At 43.4% G+C, this 23,448-nt stretch overlaps 3 protein-coding genes across 10 annotated transcripts; 2 read left to right on the top strand and 1 right to left on the bottom strand.

The window, feature by feature from the left end:
- The first annotated feature begins 8,306 nt into the window (after positions 1-8,306).
- Positions 8,307-10,075, top strand: LOC118373592 (transcription factor JunB-like). 2 transcript variants are annotated; one of them, XM_035759774.2, is made up of 2 exons: positions 8,307-8,476; positions 8,726-10,075. In XM_035759774.2, exon 2 carries the CDS (start codon positions 8,764-8,766, stop codon positions 9,661-9,663), a length of 900 nt encoding a protein of 299 aa, XP_035615667.2. In that variant the 5' UTR covers positions 8,307-8,476; positions 8,726-8,763; the 3' UTR covers positions 9,664-10,075. The 2 variants fall into 2 exon arrangements, with proteins under 2 accessions (XP_035615667.2, XP_035615666.2); XM_035759773.2 differs by having other exon boundaries at positions 8,307-10,075.
- A 1,152-nt stretch (positions 10,076-11,227) lies between these two features.
- On the bottom strand, positions 11,228-15,339 carry LOC127924641 (peroxiredoxin-1-like). The gene is made up of 6 exons (XM_052509355.1): positions 15,227-15,339; positions 14,233-14,355; positions 13,256-13,409; positions 12,580-12,702; positions 12,198-12,328; positions 11,228-11,777 (listed from the first exon to the last, which is right to left on the bottom strand). The coding sequence occupies exons 2-6, from the start codon at positions 14,333-14,335 to the stop codon at positions 11,695-11,697; spliced, it is 594 nt and encodes a 197-aa protein (XP_052365315.1). The 5' UTR covers positions 14,336-14,355; positions 15,227-15,339; the 3' UTR covers positions 11,228-11,694.
- Positions 15,340-15,543: 204 nt separating this feature from the next.
- Positions 15,544-22,763, top strand: LOC127924626 (protein Wiz-like). Of its 7 annotated transcripts, none has more exons than XM_052509343.1 (8): positions 15,551-15,644; positions 15,957-16,032; positions 16,177-16,267; positions 16,487-16,942; positions 17,175-17,561; positions 17,757-18,179; positions 18,392-18,576; positions 22,419-22,761. In XM_052509343.1, exons 3-8 carry the CDS (start codon positions 16,246-16,248, stop codon positions 22,674-22,676), a joined length of 1,731 nt encoding a protein of 576 aa, XP_052365303.1. In that variant the 5' UTR covers positions 15,551-15,644; positions 15,957-16,032; positions 16,177-16,245; the 3' UTR covers positions 22,677-22,761. The 7 variants fall into 7 exon arrangements, with proteins under 7 accessions (XP_052365302.1, XP_052365303.1, XP_052365308.1 ...); XM_052509348.1 differs by having other exon boundaries at positions 15,573-15,644; positions 16,177-16,292; positions 22,419-22,763; XM_052509346.1 differs by having other exon boundaries at positions 15,593-15,644; positions 16,180-16,267.
- The last annotated feature ends 685 nt before the right edge of the window (positions 22,764-23,448 follow it).

The raw sequence follows: 23,448 nt of genomic DNA, 5'->3' as shown, positions 1-23,448 counted from the left end.
GAGGCACATATCTGAGGAAGGGTATAAAACTATTTCTGGAGTGTTGAAAGTTTCCGGGAGCACAGTTGTCTCCGTCAGTGGGAAATGGAAAAGTCCCTACAGCACTTCACCAATCTGAGCTTTATGGGAGAGAGGCCAGACAGAAGCCACTCCTGACAAAAAGGCACATGAAAGCATTTCTGGAGTTTGCAAAAAGGCAAGTGAAAGACTGCGATCATAAGGACAAAGATTCTGTGGTCTGATGAGACAAAAATGGAACTCTTTGGCCTGAATGCAAAGTGCTGTCACCCGCTAAACACCATCCCTACCGTGAAGCTTGGTGGTGGCAGCATTGTGCTATGAGATTGGGAGACTGGTAAGGATAGAGGAAACAATGAATGGAGCCAAATACAGGCCAATCCTTGATGAGAACCTGCTTCAGAGTGCTAACGACAGACTGGGGCTAAGTTTTGCATTCCAACAGGACAATGACAATGAGCATACAGCCAAAGCAACGTTGGAATGGCTTCAGAACAATAATGTGAAAGTCCTTGAGTGGCCCAGCTAAAGCTCAGACTTGAATCCCATTGAAAATCTGTGGAAAGACATGAAGATGGCTGTTCACCGCCGAGACAATCTGCAAGGAAGAATAAGAGAAAATCCCCAAATACAGATGTGCAAAGCTGATACAGACATACGCAAGATGACTCAAAGCTATAAATTGCTGCCAAAGGTGCTTCTACAAAGTATTGACTCAGGGGTGAGAATACTTCTAAATGACAGGTTTCTGTATTTCATTTTCAAAAAATTAGCAAAAGTGTCAAAAAACATAATTTCACTTTGTCATTATGTGGTATTGTGTGTAGATGGATGAGGAAAAAATATGTTTAATCCATTTTGAATTCAGGCAGTAACAACAAAATGTGTAATAAGTCAAGGGGTATGAATACTTTCTGAATTCACACACTAGGGTATCACACTAGGGTACTACAAACAAACAAACAAACAAACTAAAAGCAGTTCCTAACTTCCTATACAACTTGAAACAAATTCATCCAGAATGATGTACCTGTAAATACAATTGTAAGCCTACATGCATAAATTGATACTAGGCTACCATTACTCTATGACTGGCAGTTGGCCAAGAACATAATGTGGACCAACATTAAATTAGTCACTCTAGAGTCTGGTCTACAACACTTTACAACAGCAGATGTTTAAAGTAGCATGACTGTGATGAGCATTGTTTTGGTGTGTTTGGAGTGGAGTGTGAGTTACTACTTACTCACATCTCTCCATCATTCACTCTCTCTGCTCTGCGTTAGGTATGACATCACATCTCCTGACTCGGCCATGACCCCTTCATAATGTACCCCCCCATCCATCCCTGAGGTCACGGACATCTCCATGGCAACCCGTGACCTCTATAACCCTCTGTAGATACCACCTTGACATTGTGCCCTAGCAGACCAATGATAAACCCTGTTTAACTGCTTTAATGGAAGAGTTGAGAAATTCCTGGTGCTTTTCACCTTACAGCAGGGGTCTCAAACAAATGGTACTCACAAACCAATTCTATGCAGGATAAATTGTTTGAACTCGGGGTAATTCTAAATGTGTGAGAAGAAAAAAAACATTCAAGTCTCCACCCTCCCTCGATATTCCTTATACAGCAATCGAAAACGCCTCCTCTCTTTATGAAAAACACAATGGCAACTCAATTAAATGAAATGCTCCTTAATTAAATCAAATGATAAATCCTGTACTTAAAAGAACCTACTACCGTTCGCCTTTTTACAGACTGGCAGAGCGACAGTTAAAGAGATGGAAGAGGAAGGACAGCTCCATATGTATCGCGTCAGCCCCTGGGCCTGAGGGGACAGTTTGGGCCGACCGTCTTTTCCCTGCTGCGCTCTGCGCTGCTCATTTGGCCTCCCCGTCTTGTGCTAAAGGTCCCTCACTGCTACAAGGCTCCTTAGCACTTCTCTGGGAGCTATGGAACGAGGATATGCAGATTCAACGGCAACGCTGCATTCACTTCATTAAAACGATTACATACACAAAATCTCATTTTCCCACGGGCGGACAGATAAAGACGACAGATGGAAAAGGGGGATTGACAAAAGGAAGAGAGGGAGGGGTCGAATGGGGTGGGGTAAATTATTTAAAAAATAAAAGTATCTAATTATAGTTACTGACCCCCACGTACAAGGCTGACTAGCCCCTTTACTAACCTATAACAACCGTCCTCTGACTTCATTTGCTGGGTCAGGGAAGTGAGCGAGTTGTCCGCTGTTGTCCTCGCGGGGACAGAGCCATACCTGACTCACCGTACCTTCCAGGCCGTTTCTGGTTCACTGCGCATGGAGCAGAGAAGACCTTGCCAGAGAAAAAGACATGTAGTGGGGAGTAGATGAGATTTGTTCTGGTTCGTTTAACTGCGATGGCCAGTGTTAAGTGTTCGGCAAGGGCCTGACTCAGAGGGTGAACCGGGGGCAAAAGAGGGAGGGAGGAAGAGAAAGAGGAAGTAGACATAGTCATTGTGAAGGGGGAAGTTCGGAACTAGGGGCATAGGATGAAGGAGCGATGTAGGGATGGAGGAACTGGGGGCATTAGAGAAGGGAGGGATGGAGAGAAGTAAAACAAACAGTCATCATTGTGAAGGCCAAATAGACATCATGTTCCTTCAGGCAGCTTTATTGTTTTGTCCTTTACTAACTGAGGACTCAACTCTGGAGTAAGCGAACTAATGACATACAACAGACAGAGAACACAAACACGTAGGTTTGGTTTACAGTACACGATGGCAGAATGGAGACGATACTGTTAGTGATGGCACGCATAGGATACACCTCAGTGCAGAGCTCTTACTGAAAAAGAAAGGCCAAGCGGGATTTCAGATGAGTTCCTTTCACCAACAAATTCTGTGACTCACAATCAAATTGATCTTAGCGTACATGCCTTTTTCTATTACCAAGCCATTTACCGTGAGAGAATGCTTAACACTTAACCATCAATCTCTCTGTCTTGTCATCAAGGTTATTGTGCTTTGAGGTCGGTTCCGATAAAAAAATATATATATATATTTGACCATGCTGGTCATTTATGAACATTTGAACATCTTGGCCAAGTTCTGTTATAATCTCCACCCGGCACAGCCAGAAGAGGACTGGCCACCCCACATAGCCTGGTTCCTCTCTAGGTTTCTTCCTAGGTTTTGGCCTTTCTAGGGAGTTTTTCCTAGCCACCGTGCTTCTACACCTGCATTGCTTGCTGTTTGGGGTTTTAGGCTGGGTTTCTGTACAGCACTTTGAGATATCAGCTGATGTACGAAGGGCTATATAAATAAATTTGATTTGATTTGATCAAATGCATTATTAAATTACTCTAAAATTATTTTGGAGCTTTTTCATGGACATTCCAAAGCCAAGAATGGTGAACATGCAATTGCTAAAACATGTTAAGTATTCCATTGTCTCTGTCAGGTCCACATTGGGTAAGACATCAATAGTAAACAACTAAATTACTATTAAATAATACAATATTTCAATTGTTTATTTACAATACTACGTTTTTATTTGACGACTTTATTATTTTTCATTCCTTAAAAGTCATCACCTCATCTCTGCTCAGGCAATAGCAGCCAAACAAAAGTTATCTCTGCCCCTCATTCTGTACTGTCTATAGTGATCCCATTTAGAGTGTGTTCGGAATTTCATTCTGGAGTGCCAGAGTGCGCTCTGGGTGTTCATAAATTCAGAGCGTTTCGCTCTCGGGCGCACACTGGATGCTCTGGCCGAGGAGTAGGGTTGATCCGAGCGTTCTGACCTCACAATGGCAGTCAAGTACCCAAGCTAACTAGCTACTTCCTGACACAAACGAGAGAACACCTCACTCTGACCATTTTACTCACCCTAGCAGAGCTGGTTATGCTGTTTTCATCATGTTATCCAGAGCGTTGGTGACTGTAACTATGCTGCTGGCAACAATTTAATTACGCTTCTTTTTACCCACATTTACTGACCCAGGCCATATTCAATGGGTGTTAAGCGTTTGTAAATTTGTCAGTTATTCTGCACCCTGGCACACTCAGACGAGAGTGCTCTGAAATCGGAGTAGATAGCCAGAGTGAATTAACGAATTTAGCTAGGCTAGACTGCCTAAGCATGCTGCATCCTTTCCTCATTCTCTTTCAAAGCCTTGCCTGACATTACCACTCTCCTTCCGTTCTGATACAATATCCTTCCCTCACTCTCTCTCCCTTTCTCCAGCCCTTCTTTCCAGCCCAGGGCAGAGTGCTACAGTAACACCCATGGCAGGGCAGTGATGTTTGGGCCCAGTGATGTTTGGGCCCAATAGTGAGTGACCAGGTTTAAGTGCCCCTCTTTTCCTACACCTCTCCCACAGGCCTCATGCATGCTCACACACACGCCTGCATCATGCTCACCACCGTGAGTGATTAACACCACAGGGCTCATGCACGCTCACACACGCCTGCATCATGCTCACCACTGTGAGTGATTAACACCACAGGGCTCATGCACGCTCACACACACGCCTGCATCATGCTCACCACCGTGAGTGATTAAAACCACAGGGCTCATGCACGCTCACACACACGCCTGCATCATGCTCACCACCGTGAGTGATTAACACCACAGGGCTCATGCACGCTCACACACACACCTGCATCATGCTCACCACCGTGAGTGATTAAAACCACAGGGCTCATGCACGCTCACACACGCCTGCATCATGCTCACCACCGTGAGTGATTAACACCACAGGGCTCATGCACGCTCACACACACGCCTGCATCATGCTCACCACCGTGAGTGATTAACACCACAGGGCTCTATGGTTTTACTGTCTTTTTCTCCCACATTTTGCTTCCCATCTTTCACCTTCCTCAGAAAGCAAATGAAATCTGTCATCCTAAATTACCCTCACTCAACAAAAATGACTAAATTGCCCGTATGAGCTGTGGACTGTGTGTGTGTTTGGGCATGCATGTGATGTGTGTATGTCTGTGTGAGAGAGAGTATGGGCTCAAGTGAGTCTGTGTGCTTATGCATGTGATGGGTGTGAGAGAAAGATGGGAATTATAGTTGTGTTCAGGAGAAATCTTGTCTCGAAATAAAGTGCTGAAAACACCTGTTTTCTCATGAAATATTGAATACATTTTTGAGTAAAAGTAAGCAAAACAAATATCCATGTCTATCTTAATAAACTGGAAACAGTGCACTTCTATGACCACTCCACAACTCACACAGTCATTATTAGGCCTATAAATAGTGAGTAATTACTTAATAATAACTTAATAACCACTCACTAAGTGGGACCCCAAAAAAATGGCACACCACGTCACAGATCATAGGCCCACAATGAACAAGATCCCTATTGATTTTTGACAATCTTCTTGACCTTTTAATGAATGAGGTCAGACTGGTCAGTGACCTCTCTCAAGTCAAGAGTAGACCACTGCTGTGGTGACTGGCTCTTTCTCAATTCATATTTTCTTCATTCCTCACATTCTCGTCTCCTTCTCGAACCACATTGGAAGAGGACCCAAGTTCACTCCCTTCTAACCTTCTCCCCCAATGCATATTGAGAAGGAGATGTGGAGAAAAGGACAAGAAGTCACAAGAGCCGCTATGCATCATGCTGTTCCTCTGAAGTTACTCACTGACAGGAGAGAAGAAGGGCAGATGTAAATAAGGTCAATGTTTAATGTGGAGGAGTATGTGTGTAGGGGTGACCTCTAATTGACCTGTCCTAGGGGCTGGACCCATGGGCTGACCACCACTTAGGCCGAGCATTAGTTCCCATAAAGAAAAATATTAAGAGTCAGCATTGGCTTGAGAAAGATAATCAATGGAGATATTTCTGAAAACATGGGGAAACCATTTTTTTGTTTCTTTCTAATTGCAGATATTTTTTTCCCTTTCAAATGATCACAAGGGATCAATTCATGTGGTACAAATTTTATTGAACAAGTTGCCTAAAAATAGCACAAAAGGTCACAGAATTGGGTGCACCACAAAAGACACGGCAGATGCTCGGTAGTAAAGGTAAGCCTAACGGAAGTTGCTTTCCTGAATACAATTTTGATACAAGTTATCAAACAACTTCGCTTATAACCTGAATGTTTCTTTCTAGCCACAACATCGTTAGGGTGTTTCCCCTTCAAACTCATCTCATTATTTTACTATGAGTGTCTTTATAGTACAAACAATGCGCTTACTCATGAATTTACCTATACGAAATATAACCATAACATTTGTCTGTAAATAATTAATACTTTTTACTCATCACTTTATGGCCATAATAAATTCGTATCTTAGACGCACTGAACCGATGATTTCAAGTCCAATCATAATACAAGTAAGTACAAGTAAGTCATCGATTATTGGCTCTAAGTATTTTCTACTTAAGCTATCTTATCTATACATTGCAAGGTCTGTGGGCAAATTGTTGTCAGGAAATTTGTCAGTGCTTAATTTACATATGTCATTTTTATTGGCATATGACAAATTGTCATACCAAAACTGAGTCCACAGAAAGATGGAAATGATATTAAAACATTCGTACTGAGAACATTTGCTTGTTGCTGGCTGCCAAAAATCTGATTGTAAAAAATAATAAAATAATAAAAAACAGTACAGTATTTACGGCTTGAAGGAATTTACAATGGAAGTGTTTTTAAGAGTTATTGCCAGAAAACGTTATGTTCCCCTGATGGGTATACAGGTCAACATAGTAGACTGCTACTCCACCTGAGGATATGGGTGGAAGGTTGGGACTAGTCGAACATGGAGATAGAACTTGGAGAAGTAGGGGCGCGTGGGCGGATGCCTGCATCGTTCGATTAGACCGTTCTTCTATTCTGGATGAGAGAATGATTCAGACCTCATTACCATACTCAGGAGACAGAGACGTCTTTCTCCTCGAACCAAAAACAGGTGTTCGGATAGAGGGGTCTCCTGCTCTGTTTCGTTTGCTACCATGGTTTCTCAAGGTAAAACTCTACCCGAGGCCAAATAATAGCTGTTTGTCAGCTAATATTATAATACATTTAAAAGTCTGGCGTGGCCTTTCCATGCGTAAAATACCAAAGGTTGATTACAACAACAAAAAAGCCTAAACCACACAAAGTGTCATCGTGATGATTACTGCAATTATTACGAAATAAAATAAAGCTGCTTGACCTCTTGTCTCTGGGTAAATGGGAAAAATAAAGACTCAAAAAGGTTGATTGTAGGAATAAAAAGCATCCCATACAACATTTTTTCAGGTTTGATCGTTATGGGGTCAGCAATTCTTCTGATTTGGATAATCTGGACATAACTACTTTTATACTCCATAATAAATTCATAACCATTTGGCTGGCGTCACCATGCGTAAAATGAGAAGGAAAGACTCAAATACTTGAGAAATAATAGGCCTACTGGCCTGTGGGCCAAAACCACTTTTTCACATGTGATCGTGATGGTGCTAGTCTTATTCTTGTTCTGAATAAACTATTCTGGACATATCGCACTAACTTGCCACTCTAGCCTCTTCTCCTCCACATCCCAACCTTCCTCTGCTCTACTCGGAGTATAGTACGGATACTCCGCCTCTTCCCGCCCGGAGGCCTGCTCCTGGAAGTGGTCCAACCTGGGAGTGGCTTCCCGCTTTTCACACGGAGCAGGAACTGATGCGCCAGGATAACCAAATATGGACTTGCTATCAATTTCGTTGCCATGACTCAGCCTTGCGCCTTATCAATCGAACACTATTGAACACTGTGCATACAAGGCGAAGGGAAGAGGAATTTGGCTACTGTTCAACAAGTTATACAATGACATTGAATAGGCTAAATAGTCGTGTTCTTAGCCTGAGGAAGAGCTATATTTTTCTTAGGTAAATGACCCAAGCTGATGTAATTGTAAGGCAATCTTCAATCAGCTAAATGTGTCAGTGATATTTTCTGATATGGACCCTAATGTAGAGTACTCAAATGTATCAATGTAGTATTATATCCAACTGGCAATGTCCCCTTCATATCGGTGTTATAAAGATAGCCCTCAAGATTATATCCACATCAATATATGAAGTCAAAGGGAATCCGAAAGTGGAGGTTCGACGCAAATAACACTACCATTTAACCCAGATAGACGTATAAAATAATTTACGTCGCCTATCACTTTCCTCTCTCTCAAGTCTTGTTTATCTCAGCAGTTCCTGGCAAGAACGTCATCGAGCAGCTGACGTTTCAGGGCGTGGAAGAAGGGCTGGCCAATCGGTGCGTTTCTTGCACTATAAAGTGTATAAATTGCCTGTATCGCATGAACACTGGTAGAACACGAGTTTAAACCAGCGAGAAAACAACTAACATTCCAGTTCACAAAGAAATATCAACGGGACGAAAGACTGTGTGGAATCCAATAATTAGTCACCGGACATCAGTTTGAATACTACTGTCAAGAAAAAAAACCCGACGACTATTGACTCGGTACAGTACAGTTCCACTATTTTGGAAGTTTTGCTCTGTTCTGCATTGATAACTTTGGGCTTGATTATAATATACCTTCTGCGGAAACGTTTGGTTGCTGAAAAGACACTCGAGAGGGCTTGCCCTTTTTTGGACTTATAAATTCAGCTACTACACTGAAGAATTCCAGCAATATTTGAATAATGTCCACAATAATGGAACAGCCTTTCTATCATGACGACTCGTTTCTTTCTGCTTATGGTCATTCAGGCGCTGCCCTGCACGACTACAAGCTCCTCAAGCAGAACATGAACTTGAACTTCGCCGAGAATTATCGGAACCAAAGCCTCAAGGCTCAGCTGCGCAACGAGAGTGAATTCTATCCGACCGGGGGCGCATCAGAAGTCGGCTCGCTGAAGCTCGCCTCTCCTGAACTGGAGCGATTGATCATCCAGAACAGCAACGGTGTCATCACTACCACACCGACACCTGGGCAGTACTTCTACAGTAGGGGAATCACAGAGGAACAAGAGGGCTTCGCGGACGGGTTCGTTAAAGCTCTGGACGACCTCCACAAGATGAACCAGATGCCGCCACCGAACGTGTCCATCGGAACCGGTGGAGTCTCCACGTGCACTGTGGCCTCCACCGTGTTTGGTTCCTCCATGCAGCCGGAGCACCTGGAGTACACCACCCTGGACAGCTGTAGCCCTCACACTAACCTCACACCTGCAACCAGCAGCTACCCCTCCACCACCATCAGCTACCTGCCTCACCACCAGTACCAGCACCACCAAGCCGCGGCGCACCCATCCCACCACTTCCAGCACCCTCTATCGGGAGCAGGCATACACGCACAGCGATATTTGGGGCTGAAAGAGGAGCCCCAGACCGTTCCAGACATGCAGAGCAGCGACGACGAGTCAGTTTGCGGCATGTCCCCAATCGACATGGAGAACCAGGAGCGCATCAAGGCCGAGCGCAAGAGGCTCAGGAACCGCCTGGCAGCCACCAAGTGCCGGAAGCGCAAGCTGGAGCGCATCTCGCGCTTGGAGGACAAGGTGAAGATTCTGAAGACAGACAACGCCGGGCTCTCCAGCACAGCTTCCGTCCTGCGCGAGCAGGTAGCTCAACTCAAACAGAAAGTTATGACACACGTCAGTTCTGGCTGTCAACTCATGTTGACATCCAAGATCAAGTCGTTTTGAAAACTATAAAACGATGGACTATAAAATAAACACTGGACAATAATAGGAAATTACATTTGTTTTCCTTTGTTAAAGCAATCAGAACGTATTGCACTGTTGAAATAGCAATTGAGTGAACTACCATGTGTTTTCATGTTGAAAATATTCAAAAGTTGGTTGTTTTTTTGCATTGTCTATTGGTTTCCAGGGTATGATGGACATGGGAAACCGCGTGCACAATAAGACATAACACTCGGGGCATTCTGAACAAGTTATATACAGTGTCCTCCAGTAATGGCTTTGCCCGTTTACATTTTTTATTCATTTGAACTGTCATTTGTGAAATGCATTCCATTTATAAGTTATTGTTAAGTCAGGTTGATCCTGTCTTTTTTACTTGTACAGTATATATTTAAGTAAAATCTTAACTTTCCCTCGTCTATTTTACATTGTATCCTTTCTACATAACTCCATTGACATTTCTCAAACCAACGAACGCTGTATGCCTGTGAGTTAGATTGGGACTATATTATTACATTTCAGCTATAATGTTCATGACAAGCTTTAGTGTACACATATGTAGGTGTTTTTACATGGATACATAATTACATTGGAATTTCCGACGCTAACCAGTAAACTATCAGGAAAGGTTTGTTTTTAATCAACCAACACAGAAACGGGGCTTGACGTGCTCGCGTTGTGTTTGCCTTCTGACGTACATACGTATTGCCAAATATGGTATTTTTTAGAAATATACGTCACAGCAAGGGGAAGATTTCCGTGAACCCCCACCTACATTGCCCGTCAGTAGAGCGGCGCGTTTTCGAGAGACCTTAGACTACTACAGTACTACCATACTGTGCGTGTGAAGAGACGTTTGTCAATGGCAAACTTAGACGGGGAGTTTCCCCAGTCAGCCACCGCAGTGTTGAGTCCCCAAAACAACCCTATGCGAAACTAATGTCGAGATAAAAATACACGGGTCAACTTTCCAGCAAAGCAAACTGTTCTTTGCTGTTGTGAGAAGGGAAACTAAACATTGGTAGGCTACGTGGGAGTAATCTTGTACATGTCTCTGCACATTCAAAGTCGAATGTAAACTCAAATGGCCTTGCCAATAAGATACAGGAGAAATGTAGGACTAGTACAGACCAAATGAAGGTCATATCATTGATATCAGCAGAGCTCGAGCAAAGTTCTAAATTCAACTCCATCCAAAGGAAGGCAGTCATATCACATTTCTAAACTAGAGCTAGGTCCTAGTACATGTCCTCTGAACAGTTAGCCAATGATCTAGGGAAGGCAGGGTAGGATGCAGAGCGGTAGGTTCTCCGCATTTATTTGGAGACCAACTTTATAGAAAAGGTGTCATCTGATGACTGACAGTGCTTTTATAACGTAGCCTGCTTCAAGGAATCCAATCCAGGGTGCAGGATATTCTATTGACAAAGACTGCTGGGAATTTTCCACATTACGCAATCACTACCTACCATTGTTGAAGCAGATCTGTCAGATTTAGGCGAGAATCTGGCAAAGTGGCGATAGAGCTCCGCCTAGTGGTCAAAAATACATTTCACACGACAGCAACCTCCACTTAAGTTTTATTTCAGACAAAAAACACTGCTAACATGTAAATCATTATTTTCTCCATTTGTTATTAATGTCCCATGACAGTAGACTGAGTAGTTAACAATTGTGAGGTACAAAATATTCAATACTTCTTTTTTTTTTAACACTTAAGAAAAAAAACACTTTCAGTGCATGGGACTAGAATAAACTGTTTCCACCAGAAGCTAATTTGTCATACAGATAGAAGCGTGAGAGTCTAACAGGTTCTTTAAAACTTATGTATAAGTGTGGGTTGGACACCAAGAGACTGTTGCTAAAGGGAGGACTTCCCATCTGAAGGTAAGTGCTAGGACATCTAGGGGAGAGACTTGTGTGAGTCGGAAATGGCACCCTATTCACTATAAAGTGCACTACTTTTGACCGGGGTCCGTATGCACTATATAGGGTGCCATTATTGACACAGCCTGGGGCTCTGTTGTGTTGTCACTGTTTGGAGAAGAACTCCTTGCTCTTCTGGATGTCGGGGACGATGGTGTCACTGCCTGGCTTCCAGCCAGCGGGACACACTGTCACAGGAAGAGAGGGACAAGCCCAGGATGAGTCACACCAACATGGAATATGCCAACAATTGCTAACCAATGGTAAAAATGCCATGTTTTCCAAACACATTCCACATGTTTGAAAGTGAGCTCCCATATAAACAGACTAATGAAATGGTATTAGGTATTGTAAATAGAAAATGATCGCTTGCTTTGTGAACTGAATGACTTCATGCCTAAAAAAAAACGGTGTTGGAAGTGTCCTGTGCATAGCAATGAGACTAGATCCAGATACTGCAGGGATCTACGCAAACTTTTTATTTCCTTTTTTATTTTATTTAGAAGGGGCACGCGTGTCAAATGTAGGGGAACAAATTCTAGGTCGCACAGGTAAGCCTATGCTGGTTCTTGAAATAACTAGGAAACAAAAACCTGCTAATCGCTCACCCTCTCCATATTTGTCTGTGTGCTGGAAGGCCTGCACCAGACGAAGGGTCTCGTCCACAGAGCGGCCCACTGGCAGGTCGTTTATGGTGATCTGCCTCAGGATGCCCTTGTCGTCAATCACAAACAGACCCCTGAGAGAGAGAGGAAGCAGACAGTGAGGGTCAGAAGGCCACACGGGGCATCTGAGACTACATGCTTGAATCAATATCCAAAACAAGAGTAAAAATCAAAGTCAGCCAATATGAAAGTGAATCAAATGCCAAATTAAGCACACACATTCATTTAACAATGACCTTGCAAGTGCACACTAAACTTCAAATGGCACTTTGTATACAGAGGTTTCACATACACACTACTGACGGCAGTGTCGTTAATAACTGACCTGTAAGCGATGCCCTGGTCCTCCTTCAGCACTCCGTAGTCTCTGGAGATAGACTGGGTGAGGTCAGCCACAAGGGGGATGTTCATTGGTCCCAAACCACCCTGCTTCCTGGGGGTGTTGATCCTATAGGGAGGGAGAGGGCACAATGTCAATGTCATAAATCCAGCCCTTGTTTACGCTTCATTAAGGATGTAGTGAGCATCACATAGTAACAGAAAGTCAAATGAAGAATTCTGAATACTGACATCACACAGTAATAGTCAAAGTAAATGAAAAATTAATGCAAATGTAAACTACATAGTGAGGATTCTAAAAACATTGTTGGATTGAGTCCAGTGACCGTTAGTTCTTCTAAGAGCTATGGCACTTATCACCACTAGACAGTACAGCAGGCAGAGACGAGATAGTACACACCCATGCTCTGGCTCAAACGCCTGTTTACATTTTTTTTTATTTTTTACAATTGGCAGATGTGGTCAACTGGAAAGCATTTTACACAGACAGAAATGCAGATACATTTGTTATCAGTTGAAATAGGTCAGCCTCTTGACCGTTCTGATAGAGGTGCTGTCACATGCAGGAATATTCAACCATACTGTATGTCTCCATGCCTTTAAAGTTCTCATCAAGAGAAATGACTAAAACTCAATGCTCAAAAGTCTAAACAAGTTCTTACCAGGCCAGGTGGCTAAAGTGAGAGTCTGTGGAGGCGCCGATGACCTCACAGCCAATCTTGCGGAACTCCTCGGCCTGGTCGCTGAAGGCCACGATCTCAGTGGGACACACGAAAGTGAAGTCCAGTGGGTAGAAGAAGAACACCACATACTTCCCTGGAAGGGACATACAGGAGAGGAGCAGGAAGTGTGTTTGGGTACATGTAGGCCTAGTTTCTTTGGACAGCAATAACACAGTAGCTTATTTGGCGCCGGGTGCCAGTAGTGTACATGCTACTCTATAGCCTATTCATGGAAGGTGACATAAGACAGTTATATTCTGACTGGCTAGAATATGAACTATTCTGTACCCTGCACAAACACAGCTGACTGGCCTTGTTAAAAATGGCATCATGCGTAGTTCAGAATGGTTGTTAAAGACAATGAAGACCCTTAGCTTAGTAGTTAGTCTGATTAATGAGGCTGTAAAAACAAACTGGTATATACAGCCTGTGACATTTGTGTCAATGGTAATTTCAAGCCAGAATGTTTAATAAAATTACATTTAAACTTGATCTACCTGTTGTCTGTGCGGTTTGTCCTTCAGCTACTCAAATTTAGACAAAATATCCAGAATAGTATTGACCAGACTTTCAGTACACTGGTCTGTATAACTGTTTGTACTTTTGATTTCAATACTGACGCCAGCTGATTGCGAGGAAACACACTGTGGTCGACTACTTTAGGATCTACAGGCGCCGGGAAAAAAAGTATTCCTCCTACCGCCAAAAGTACCAACAGCAAGTACAACCAGTAAAGTAACCTCAAATATAATCGTATACAACATTCTGGCTTTTAGATACTGCCTCTTTTTACATCAACTTCTTTCAGACTGATATCCATGGAAACATTCTGATGTTTCAGCAACTTTGTTTGATGGTAACCTGTAAACTGACATGCTAATAAAATGGTAATTTAGAGAAAATCATAATGTCCTTACCCATGTAGTCAGACAGCTGGATCTCTTTAAACTGTCCATCCACCACAGCAGTGGCTTTGAACTGTGGGGCCGGCTGGCCTATCTTAGCGTTTCCAGATGACATGGTGACAATGACAGTGTTCACTGGGAAAGACAAACGACCCAGCAAAGTCAATCAACAGTGAATCAATACAGTTTGGAACTTCTCAATATGCCAAAGCAAATAGGGTGGAGTCTTGTAGGTTATGGTCCAGGAGCCTCACTCCTTTTTAACAAGCATATGAAGAAAAGTCAGTCATACAAAGTAATAAAACAAATGAAATGTTTTAGAAAAATGCTCAAAGCTCCAGTTATTTTATTTACACTGATATCAATTATACTGCAGTGCTGTACAATGCTTCAGGATCAACTTGCCAATACCAAGCCTAGTCACATGCAAGTCAGTTGTTCTCAAGGCTGTGCGTGAGAACAAAGGTTTTACAGTGTAGCCTTAAACCTTCCCCAAAGACGACATTTTGTACTCGGTTGACATTCAACGGTCCTTGTCAAATAATTGTTTGAGCCATGAAAATAGTAACTTTTCACTCAAGTGTAGGATATTGATTACTACATAGTTGGGTTTGGAACTAACGTTAACAAGGCATTTCACTGTAATTTTGCACGTGACAAGATTGAATCTATATAATGCCTATAAGATTGTTAAATACACATGTTTAACAATGAAACAACTCAATAGTATTGTATGCATTCATTTACTAGCCATCTATGCAGCTAGTTAGTTACATTACAACCAGCTAGCTAGCTAATTGGCTAACAAGGTACCAATCCCCCACACCCACCAAACTGTTCAAATGAGGCTTGACCCACAATGCCTAGCTAACGTTAGTTGTTAGCCGGTTTCTTTTGTCTGCAACTCTTTGCAACCACAGCAAAAGTAGCGACATGTTAGCAGCTGAAAAATACACTAAGCATAATATGCACGGAGTGATAGTCTAAGTATCTAATATATACTTACGTTTCTTGTGAAAAGCGTTTGTGTTGCGGTTTACTGCAATGGCGTGAAAGCCGCTAATCCGGAAGATAGAACTTTCCCTATACGTTTTAAAATATTTTGTTTTCAAAATAAAAGTCGCCAGAGAAATCGTTAAAATAAATTTTAATCGAATTAGATAGCTTGTTGTGTGATTAATTTAAATTCAAAACGCTTTCTGATATTACAATATGTATACACAAAAGTGTTTCTGTGGAATGACACCACATTATATTATATTTTTGAAATGTTCAATCGATGGATTTAAAGGACTTTTAATTTGTATGAGTAAATATTTTGACCCGGAAACGATTGCTGTAAACTCTTCACAGGCGCTGATGGTGGAACATGGGTTAAATTGTCGAGTTAAATTATTCAAGAGGATAATATAGGTATATTTTCGGTGAGTTCTGGTCTGTTTAACTAGTTAAGTTCTTAGCTACCTATCATGTCTTATTGTGAAGTATCCTCTTCTCTGACAAATCCAGTTTTCAACAAACCTAGCTATCTAGCCAGCAAGCTAACGTTAGCTAGCAAAGTGCATTTAGCTAACAAACTACAATACCAGTTTACGTATTATTTACGTATTATTTTGCTAAATTGCTAGATAGCCAAGCTGTGGAGTTGTATTTTCAAATCGTTATGGCAGCTAGCTAGCTAGCGAGCTTACAATCTGAGTAAATGAACTCCTATCTCTGTTTACATGTATTGAAAGGGAACTCAGCTCAGCTGCTGTTGCTGGTCTGAGTGTCATTCAAGAAGTTTGACAGCCCTTGAGTTGGAACTGACTGGTAACTTACATTATGACCAAATCAGAGTGGTCTGAATTGACTGGATGCGCATGCTGTTTCAGTTACTTTCTAACCAATGAGCTGCTAAGACATACACCATATGTTTTCTATCCATTTCCCCCCTCTCAATTATCTTATGTACAGAAGAAGACAACATCCTAGGCTAGTTCCATCTTCAACTCTGGAATCAAAGTCATCTAGTCACCCGCACTCATGGAGAACACAAAAGAAGAGGGTAAGAACAAAGAGGAAAAGAGAAGGTGTGCATGAATTATAGTCTGAGTCAGTTGGAACCATTTTTGATTAGAAGCATAGTTTTGCCTCAGATTCAGAATGTCTCTGGATTTACACTCACACTCTCACTATTTCCTCTGCACCACTTACTCTCTTCCCTTCCTCCTCTCTTCTTCCCTTCCTCCTCTCCTCCCTCCCTCCTCTCTCTCTTGTCCCTCAGCCCTGGCCCCGGTTATGTGTGAGGTGTGCGGGACCTACTTCGAGACGCGGCGGGGTCTCTCCAGTCACGCCAGACTCCACCTCCGTCAGCTCGGTGTGGCTGTCTCGGACAACAGCGGAGCTCCCATTGACTTACTCTACCAGCTGATTCAGGACAGGGACGGTTCCATGCACCCACCCAAACCCGTCTACTCTTCACCCAAAAAACCCAAGGGGTCAGGGACACTCATCTCCCAGAAGGAGTCCCCTCTCGGGGGTAGGGTCAAAGTAGTGACAACTCCACAGAATAATATATCCAAGGTAGCTCGTAAAGGGACAGTTTTGGCCAAGCCTCGGCAGTCTTCCATGTCGTCGTTCCTAACAGCAGGCAAGACACCATCGGCCTCAGGGGGAGCGAGCCTGGCCTCGGCCAAGCCTGCCTGGGCACCGCAGGAGACAGATGCCCCTCTCACCCTGGGTAAGTCTCAGCCTGGGTGTTTTCGATTGCGGTGGATATTTTAAGTGTTCCGTTATTAGATGTTTGTCATCAGGAAGTCACATATTAGGCCTATTATATTTGTGGAATTGAACGTTGTACCATTACATGTATACAGATAGATATTTGTGTTCTTATGTAATGACATTATTAACCTCAAGTATAACATGGCACTTTCTAACACCAGTCTCTGGCTCCTCCCCTGCCTCTACAGCGATGGACACCAATGACGAGGTGCATGTGTGCCAATTGTGCGGCGCCTGGTATGAGTCCCGCAAAGGCCTGGCCAGTCACTGCCGGGCCCACTTGCGCCAGTTCGGCATCACCGAGAACACAGAGACGAAAGGAGGACCAATAGAATTTCTCTACCAGATCATGGAAGCAGAAGACCTCCAACCTATAGCAAGTGAAGGTCTCAACGTCTATAACCCTTCTATGTCTTCTAACTCTAACAAACGACCCTCCGGCTCTGGTTCGTCCACATCGCCTGCTAGACATAAAGGATCCCCCTCCTCCTCCCTTCACCAGCCTCCCTCCAACAAACGGCCCAAGCCCTCCGCGTCAGAAGGAACCGCTCCACAGGATCATAGGCTCAGCACGGGTGAGTTTCAAGTTATTTTTAAAGGGGTAATCTGTGATTGGTACATCCATTTAGTTTAAGTAATATTTTAAGTCAAATTTAGTCATTTTAGTTGAAGTCATTTTAAAAGGATGTCACAATTCAAAGAACAAAACAAGAAAAGGTAAATGATAAAACCTCATGTGGTTCATCAAAAACATATTATTTGAAATACAGGTGAGTTCACCTGTGTCTTGTGCGGTGAGGAGTTTGAGAACCGCAAAGGCCTAGCAAGCCACTCCCGCTCTCACCTGCGCCAACTCGGTGTCACCGACCTCCTGGGCAAGGCGTCGGCCATCGACACGGTCCAGCAGCTGGTCAGCAGCGGCGTGCTTGCGGCTGCTGCATCGGTACGACCCAGTAACACCACCACCAAGACCCCTTCTAGATCCCCAGCTAACGCCCACCTCAGCCCCCTGGCCTCCAGCCACAATCCCAGGTCCAAGGCCAAGAAGGGCTCCATCCTGGTCTATCCCAAGCCGGAGCCCCTGGAGATGGAGCTGGGTGTGGGGTTCTCCAGTCCGCTTGGGGGGTACAGCAGCAGTAATGGATCTCAGGGTTCTCAGAAGTGGGCCAAAAATGGCCAGTCCTTCAACTCCGGTAAGATGAGGGTCCTATCTTTTTGACCAAGTGGTATACATTCTGTGGTTTCTAATTTGTTTGATGTAAAAGTCCCTCTTCTATTTGTGTTTTTCTGTTTTACCATTGAATAACTGCACTCAGACCATTGACCATCCATTCAGTCAATGCAGCATAGCTAAATGCAGAGACATGTCAAGGGACAAATCCCTCCCTCCCTTTCCCTTCCCCAGGTTCAGACCAGGAGCTCATGATCACCTGTGAATTCTGTGGCCAGTTCTTTGACAGCCGCAAGGCCCTGTCCTGCCACGCCCGCTCCCACCTGCGCCAGCTGGGAGTCATGTGGTCTGTCAACGAGTCGCCCATCGACCTGTTGAGGGACATCCTGCTGAAGGAGGGAAGTGCCACTGCCACCCAGGTGAGTGTGTGTATGTGTGCAGTCCAGTTGGCAATGGAGGGCAGGTCAATATCTCGTCATGTGCTACCTACCGGCTGCAGTTGTGCCCTCGAGCAAGGCACTAAGGGGCGAATCATAACTTCTGCTTAAAGGGTAACTCTCAACCCCAATTTCAGCCCAACCTCTTCAAATAAAATAAAAATGCATTGAGGTGAGAAGTTTTGGGTGGGGGGAATTTCCTCATAAATATTCATTTTGAGGGTAGGTAAACATAGTTTTACCTGATCTCAACACTTTCTCACTAAAGCATACTTACCAGAAGTCCACTGGCACGCTCTGATAATACAATTATGTGCATCGTAAGCAAATATGACTGGACAGTTAATACCCGCAAAACACCAGTCTCAATGTCAACAGTGAAGAAGCGACTCCGGGATGCCGGCCTTCTCGGCAGAGTTGCAAAGAAAAAGCCATATTTCAGACTGGCCAATAAAAATAAAAGATTAAGATGGACAAAAGAACACAGACACTGGACAGAGAGATGGCTTTTTATTTGCAACTCTGCCTAGAAGGCCAGCATCCCGGAGTCGCCTCTTCACTGTTGACGTTGAGACTGGTACTATTTAATGAAGCGGCCAGTTGAGGACTTGTGAGGCGTCTTTTTATCAAACTAGACACTCTAATGTACTTGTCATCTTGCTCAGTTGTCTACCGGGGCCTCCCACTCCTCTTTCTATTCTGGTTAGGGCCAGTTTGCGCTGTTCTGTGAAGGGAGTAGTACACAGCATTGTACGAGATCTTCAGTTTCTTCGCAGTGTCTCACATGGAATTGCCTTCATTTCTCAGAACAAGAATGGACTGATGAGTTTCAGAAGAAATTCCTTTGTTTCTGGCCATTTTGAGCCTGTAATCGAACCCACAAATGCTGATGCTCCAGATACTTAACTAGTCTAAAGAAGGCCAGTTTGAATTGCTTCTTTAATCAGACCAACAGTTTTCATCTGTGCTAACATAATTGCAAAAGGGTTTTCTAATGATCAATTAGCCTTTTCAAATGATAAACTTGGATTAGCTAACACAACGTAGTATTGGAACACAGGAGTGATGGTTGCTGATAATGGGCCTCTGTACACTTATGTAGATATTCCATAAAAAATCTGCTGTTTCCAGCTACAATAGTCATTTACAATATTAACAATGTCTACACTGTATTTCTGATTAATTTGAAGTTCTTTTAATGGACAAAATATTTGCATTTCTTTAAAAAACAAGGACATTTCTAAGTGACCCCAAACTTTTGTGTTTGTGTGTGTGTGTGTGTGTGTGTGTGAGATTATACATGCATACAGTTGAAGTTGGAAGTTTACATACACCTTAGCCAAATACATTTAAACTCCTCAGTTTTTCACAATTCCATTTAATCCTAGTAAAAATTCCCTGTCTTAGGTCATTTAGGATCACCATTTTATTTTAATTTGAAATGTCAGAATAATAGTAGAGAGAATTATTTATTTCAGCTTTTATTTCTTTCATCACATTCCCAGTGGGTCAGAAGTTTACATACACTCAATTAGTATTGGCTAGCATTGCCTTTAAATTGTTTAACTTGAGTCAAACGTTTGGGTAGCCTTCCACAAGCTTCCCACAATAAGTTGGGTGAATTTTGGCCCATTCCTCCTGACAGAGCTGGTGTAACTGAGTCAGTTTTGTAGGCCTCCTTGCTCGCACACTCTTTTTCAGTTTTGCCCACATTTTCTATGGAATTGAGGTCAGGGCATTGTGATGTCCACTCCAATACCTTGACTTTGTTCTTAAGCCATTTTGCCACAACTTTGGACGTATGCTTGGGGTCATTGTCCATTTGGAAGGCCCATTTGCGACCAAGCTTTAACTTCCTGACTGATGTCTTGAGATGTTGCTTGAATATATCCACGTACATTTTCATCCTCATGATGCCATCTATTTTGTGAGATGCGCTAGTCCCTCCTGCAGCAAAGCACCCCCACAACATGATGCTGCCACCCCCGTGCTTCATGGTTGGGATGGTGTTCTTCGGCTTGCAAACCTCCCCCTTTTTCCTCCAAACATAACGATGGTCATTATGGCCAAACAGTTCTATTTTTGTTTCATCAGACCAGAGTACATTTCTCTAAAAAGTACGATCTTTGTCCCCATGTGCAGTTGAGAACCGTAGTCTGGCTTTTTTATGGCGATTTTTGAGCAGTGGCTTCTTCCTTGCTCATTGGACTTTCAGGTTATGTCGATATAGGACTCGTTTTTCTGTGGATATATAGATATTTTTGTACCTGTTTCCTCCAGCATCTTCACAAGGTCCTTTGCTGGAGTTCTGAGATTGATTTGCACTTTTCGCACCAAAGTACGTTCATCTCTAGGAGGAAGAACGCGTCTCCTTCCTGAGCGGCATGACAGCTGCGTGGTCCCATGGTGTTTATACTTGCGTACTATTTTTAGTACAGATGAACGTGGTACCTTCATGCATTTGGAAATTGCTCCCAAGGATGATCCAGACTTGTGGAGGTCTACAATTTTTTTTCTGAGGTCTTGGCTGATTTCTTTGGATTTTCCCATGATGTCAAGCAAAGAGGCACTGAGTTTGAAGGTAGGCCTTGAAATACATCCACAGGTACACCTCCAATTGACTCAAATTATGTAAATTAGCCTATCAGAAGCTTCTAAAGCCATGACATAATTTTCTGCAATTTTCCAAGCTTTTTAAAGGCACAGTCAACTTTGTGTATGTAAACTTCTGAACCACCGGAATTGTGATACAGTGAATTATAAGTGAAATATTCTGTCTGTAAACAATTGTTGAAAAAATGACTTGTGTCATGCACAAAGTAGATTTTCTAAGCGACTTGCCAAAACTATAGTTTTTTAACAAGAAATTTGTGGAGTGGTTTTAATGACTCCAGCCAAAGTGTATGTAAACTTCCAACTTCAGCTGTATATATATACATACAGTATATATACACACACACACCTCTCTCATCTGCCCTATGTTGGAGAACTCACAATCATCGAGCCATGAGTCAACTGTTTTAGTTTTTGACCTGACCACCATGGTCATCTTCTTGTTACAATGGATGTAGCTATGAATTTAAACGTAAGAATGGATCCTCATAGCTACGTGTATTTTTCTTCGTAAAAGCACAGATGTATATGAAACAGTAAGCAAAAACATTGAATTTGGTCATATGCGGAAATGTGCCTTACTGCCCTTTGAATTTTTGTTTAACGTCAGCAACGACACACAAACGACACAAACAATAACAACGAGGCTATATACAAGGGGTACCGGTACTGAGTCAATGTACATGGGTCTGTATGTCCGTGTGTGTGGCGTCAATATACATGGGTGTGTATGTCCGTGTGTGTGGCATCAATATGCATGTGTGTGGCGTCAGTATGCATGGGTGTGTATTTCCGTGTGTGTGGTGTCAGTATGCATGTGTGTGTGTGGGGTCAGTAAGCATGGGTGTGTATTTCCGTGTGTGTGGTGTCAATATGCGTGTGTGTTGGTGTGTCAGTGTAGTGAGTGTGTGGTTAGAGTCCAGTGAGTGTACTTCAAGCCTGTACAAGAGAGTGATTGTTAATAACATAAGGGGGTCAATGTAAATAGTCCAGCCATTTGATTAACTGTTCAGCAGTCTTATGGCTTGGGTGTAGAAGCTGTTAAGGAGCCTTTTGGTCCCAGACTTGGTGCTCCGGTACCACTTGCAGAGAGAACAGCCTATGACTTGGGTGGCTAAAGTCTTTGACAGTTTTTTTTAGGGCCTTCCTCTGACTGCTGTGATGGCAAAAAACCTGTTGAACTGGATCAATAAAGATGTATTGTGTTGTAGGTCAAGAGGGAGCCATCGTCCTCTCACTCCAGCGCCGACCCGACCTGGGCCAATCACAGGAGGTCCTCGGAGCCTTCGTGGGCTCCCCAGGGATCTAAGAGGACTTTCACCCCTCCACTGGACTACTCCCTCAACGACAAGCCTTTCCCTGAGAAGAATGGATCCTCTCAGTCTGGTAAACTAACTGTGCTCACGCCTGACCAGCAGATCTCAGCCAGGTTATTTGTGGCAGGCAACTGTTTTCCATTGCAACTGTGATGGCAATTGTATTTAGCAGGAGCTCTTTCCAAAGGTGACTGATTCCATTATTAGTAAAAAAATATATATATAATAAAAATCAACTCTGTAACCTGCCTAGTAATTAGTGCTGAAATAGAAACGTTTATCACGTGAAACGCTTCAACTGTCAAATGTCTGTTTTTAACCCCTGTCCTCTTCTCTCCTTCCAGCCGGGAGGCGTGCTGTGAGCTGTGCGGCTTTGACTTTGAGAACCGCACGGCGCTGGCGAGCCACGCCCGGGCCCACCTCCGCCAGCTGGGGGTTAAGGAGTGGAGGGCAGAGGGTGTGAAGGCCTCCCCATCGAGTTGCTCAGCGCCTGGATCCAGAGGCAGCCCCACAAGGCAGCGGAGATCCACCGCCAGTACCGTGACGGTGACCGCAACATCAGGTTTAAGGTGAGTGTTACATCATCTATTACAAACTGGGTGGTTTGAGCCCTGAATGCTGATTGGCTAATAGTCATGGTATATCAGACCATATACCACAGGTATGACAAAACATTTATTTTACTGCTCTAATTACGTTTGTAACCAGGTTATAATAGCAATAAGGCACCTCAGAGGTTTGTGGTATATGGCCAATATACCACGGCTAAGGGCTTTGTCCAGGCACTCCACGTTGCATCGTGCATAAGGACAGCCCTTAGCTGTGGTATATTGGCCTTATACCACGCCCTCTCTGGCCTTATTGGTTAAGTATAGTGCCCATTAAGTTTGGATCTAATTGCTCTGTGGCAGTGGGGCTGATCACC

Source organism: Oncorhynchus keta, unplaced genomic scaffold (genome assembly GCF_023373465.1).
Source record: "Oncorhynchus keta strain PuntledgeMale-10-30-2019 unplaced genomic scaffold, Oket_V2 Un_contig_436_pilon_pilon, whole genome shotgun sequence".
In the NCBI taxonomy this organism is placed as follows: Eukaryota; Metazoa; Chordata; class Actinopteri; order Salmoniformes; family Salmonidae; genus Oncorhynchus; species Oncorhynchus keta.
This window is presented reverse-complemented; position numbering and strand designations above follow the sequence as displayed.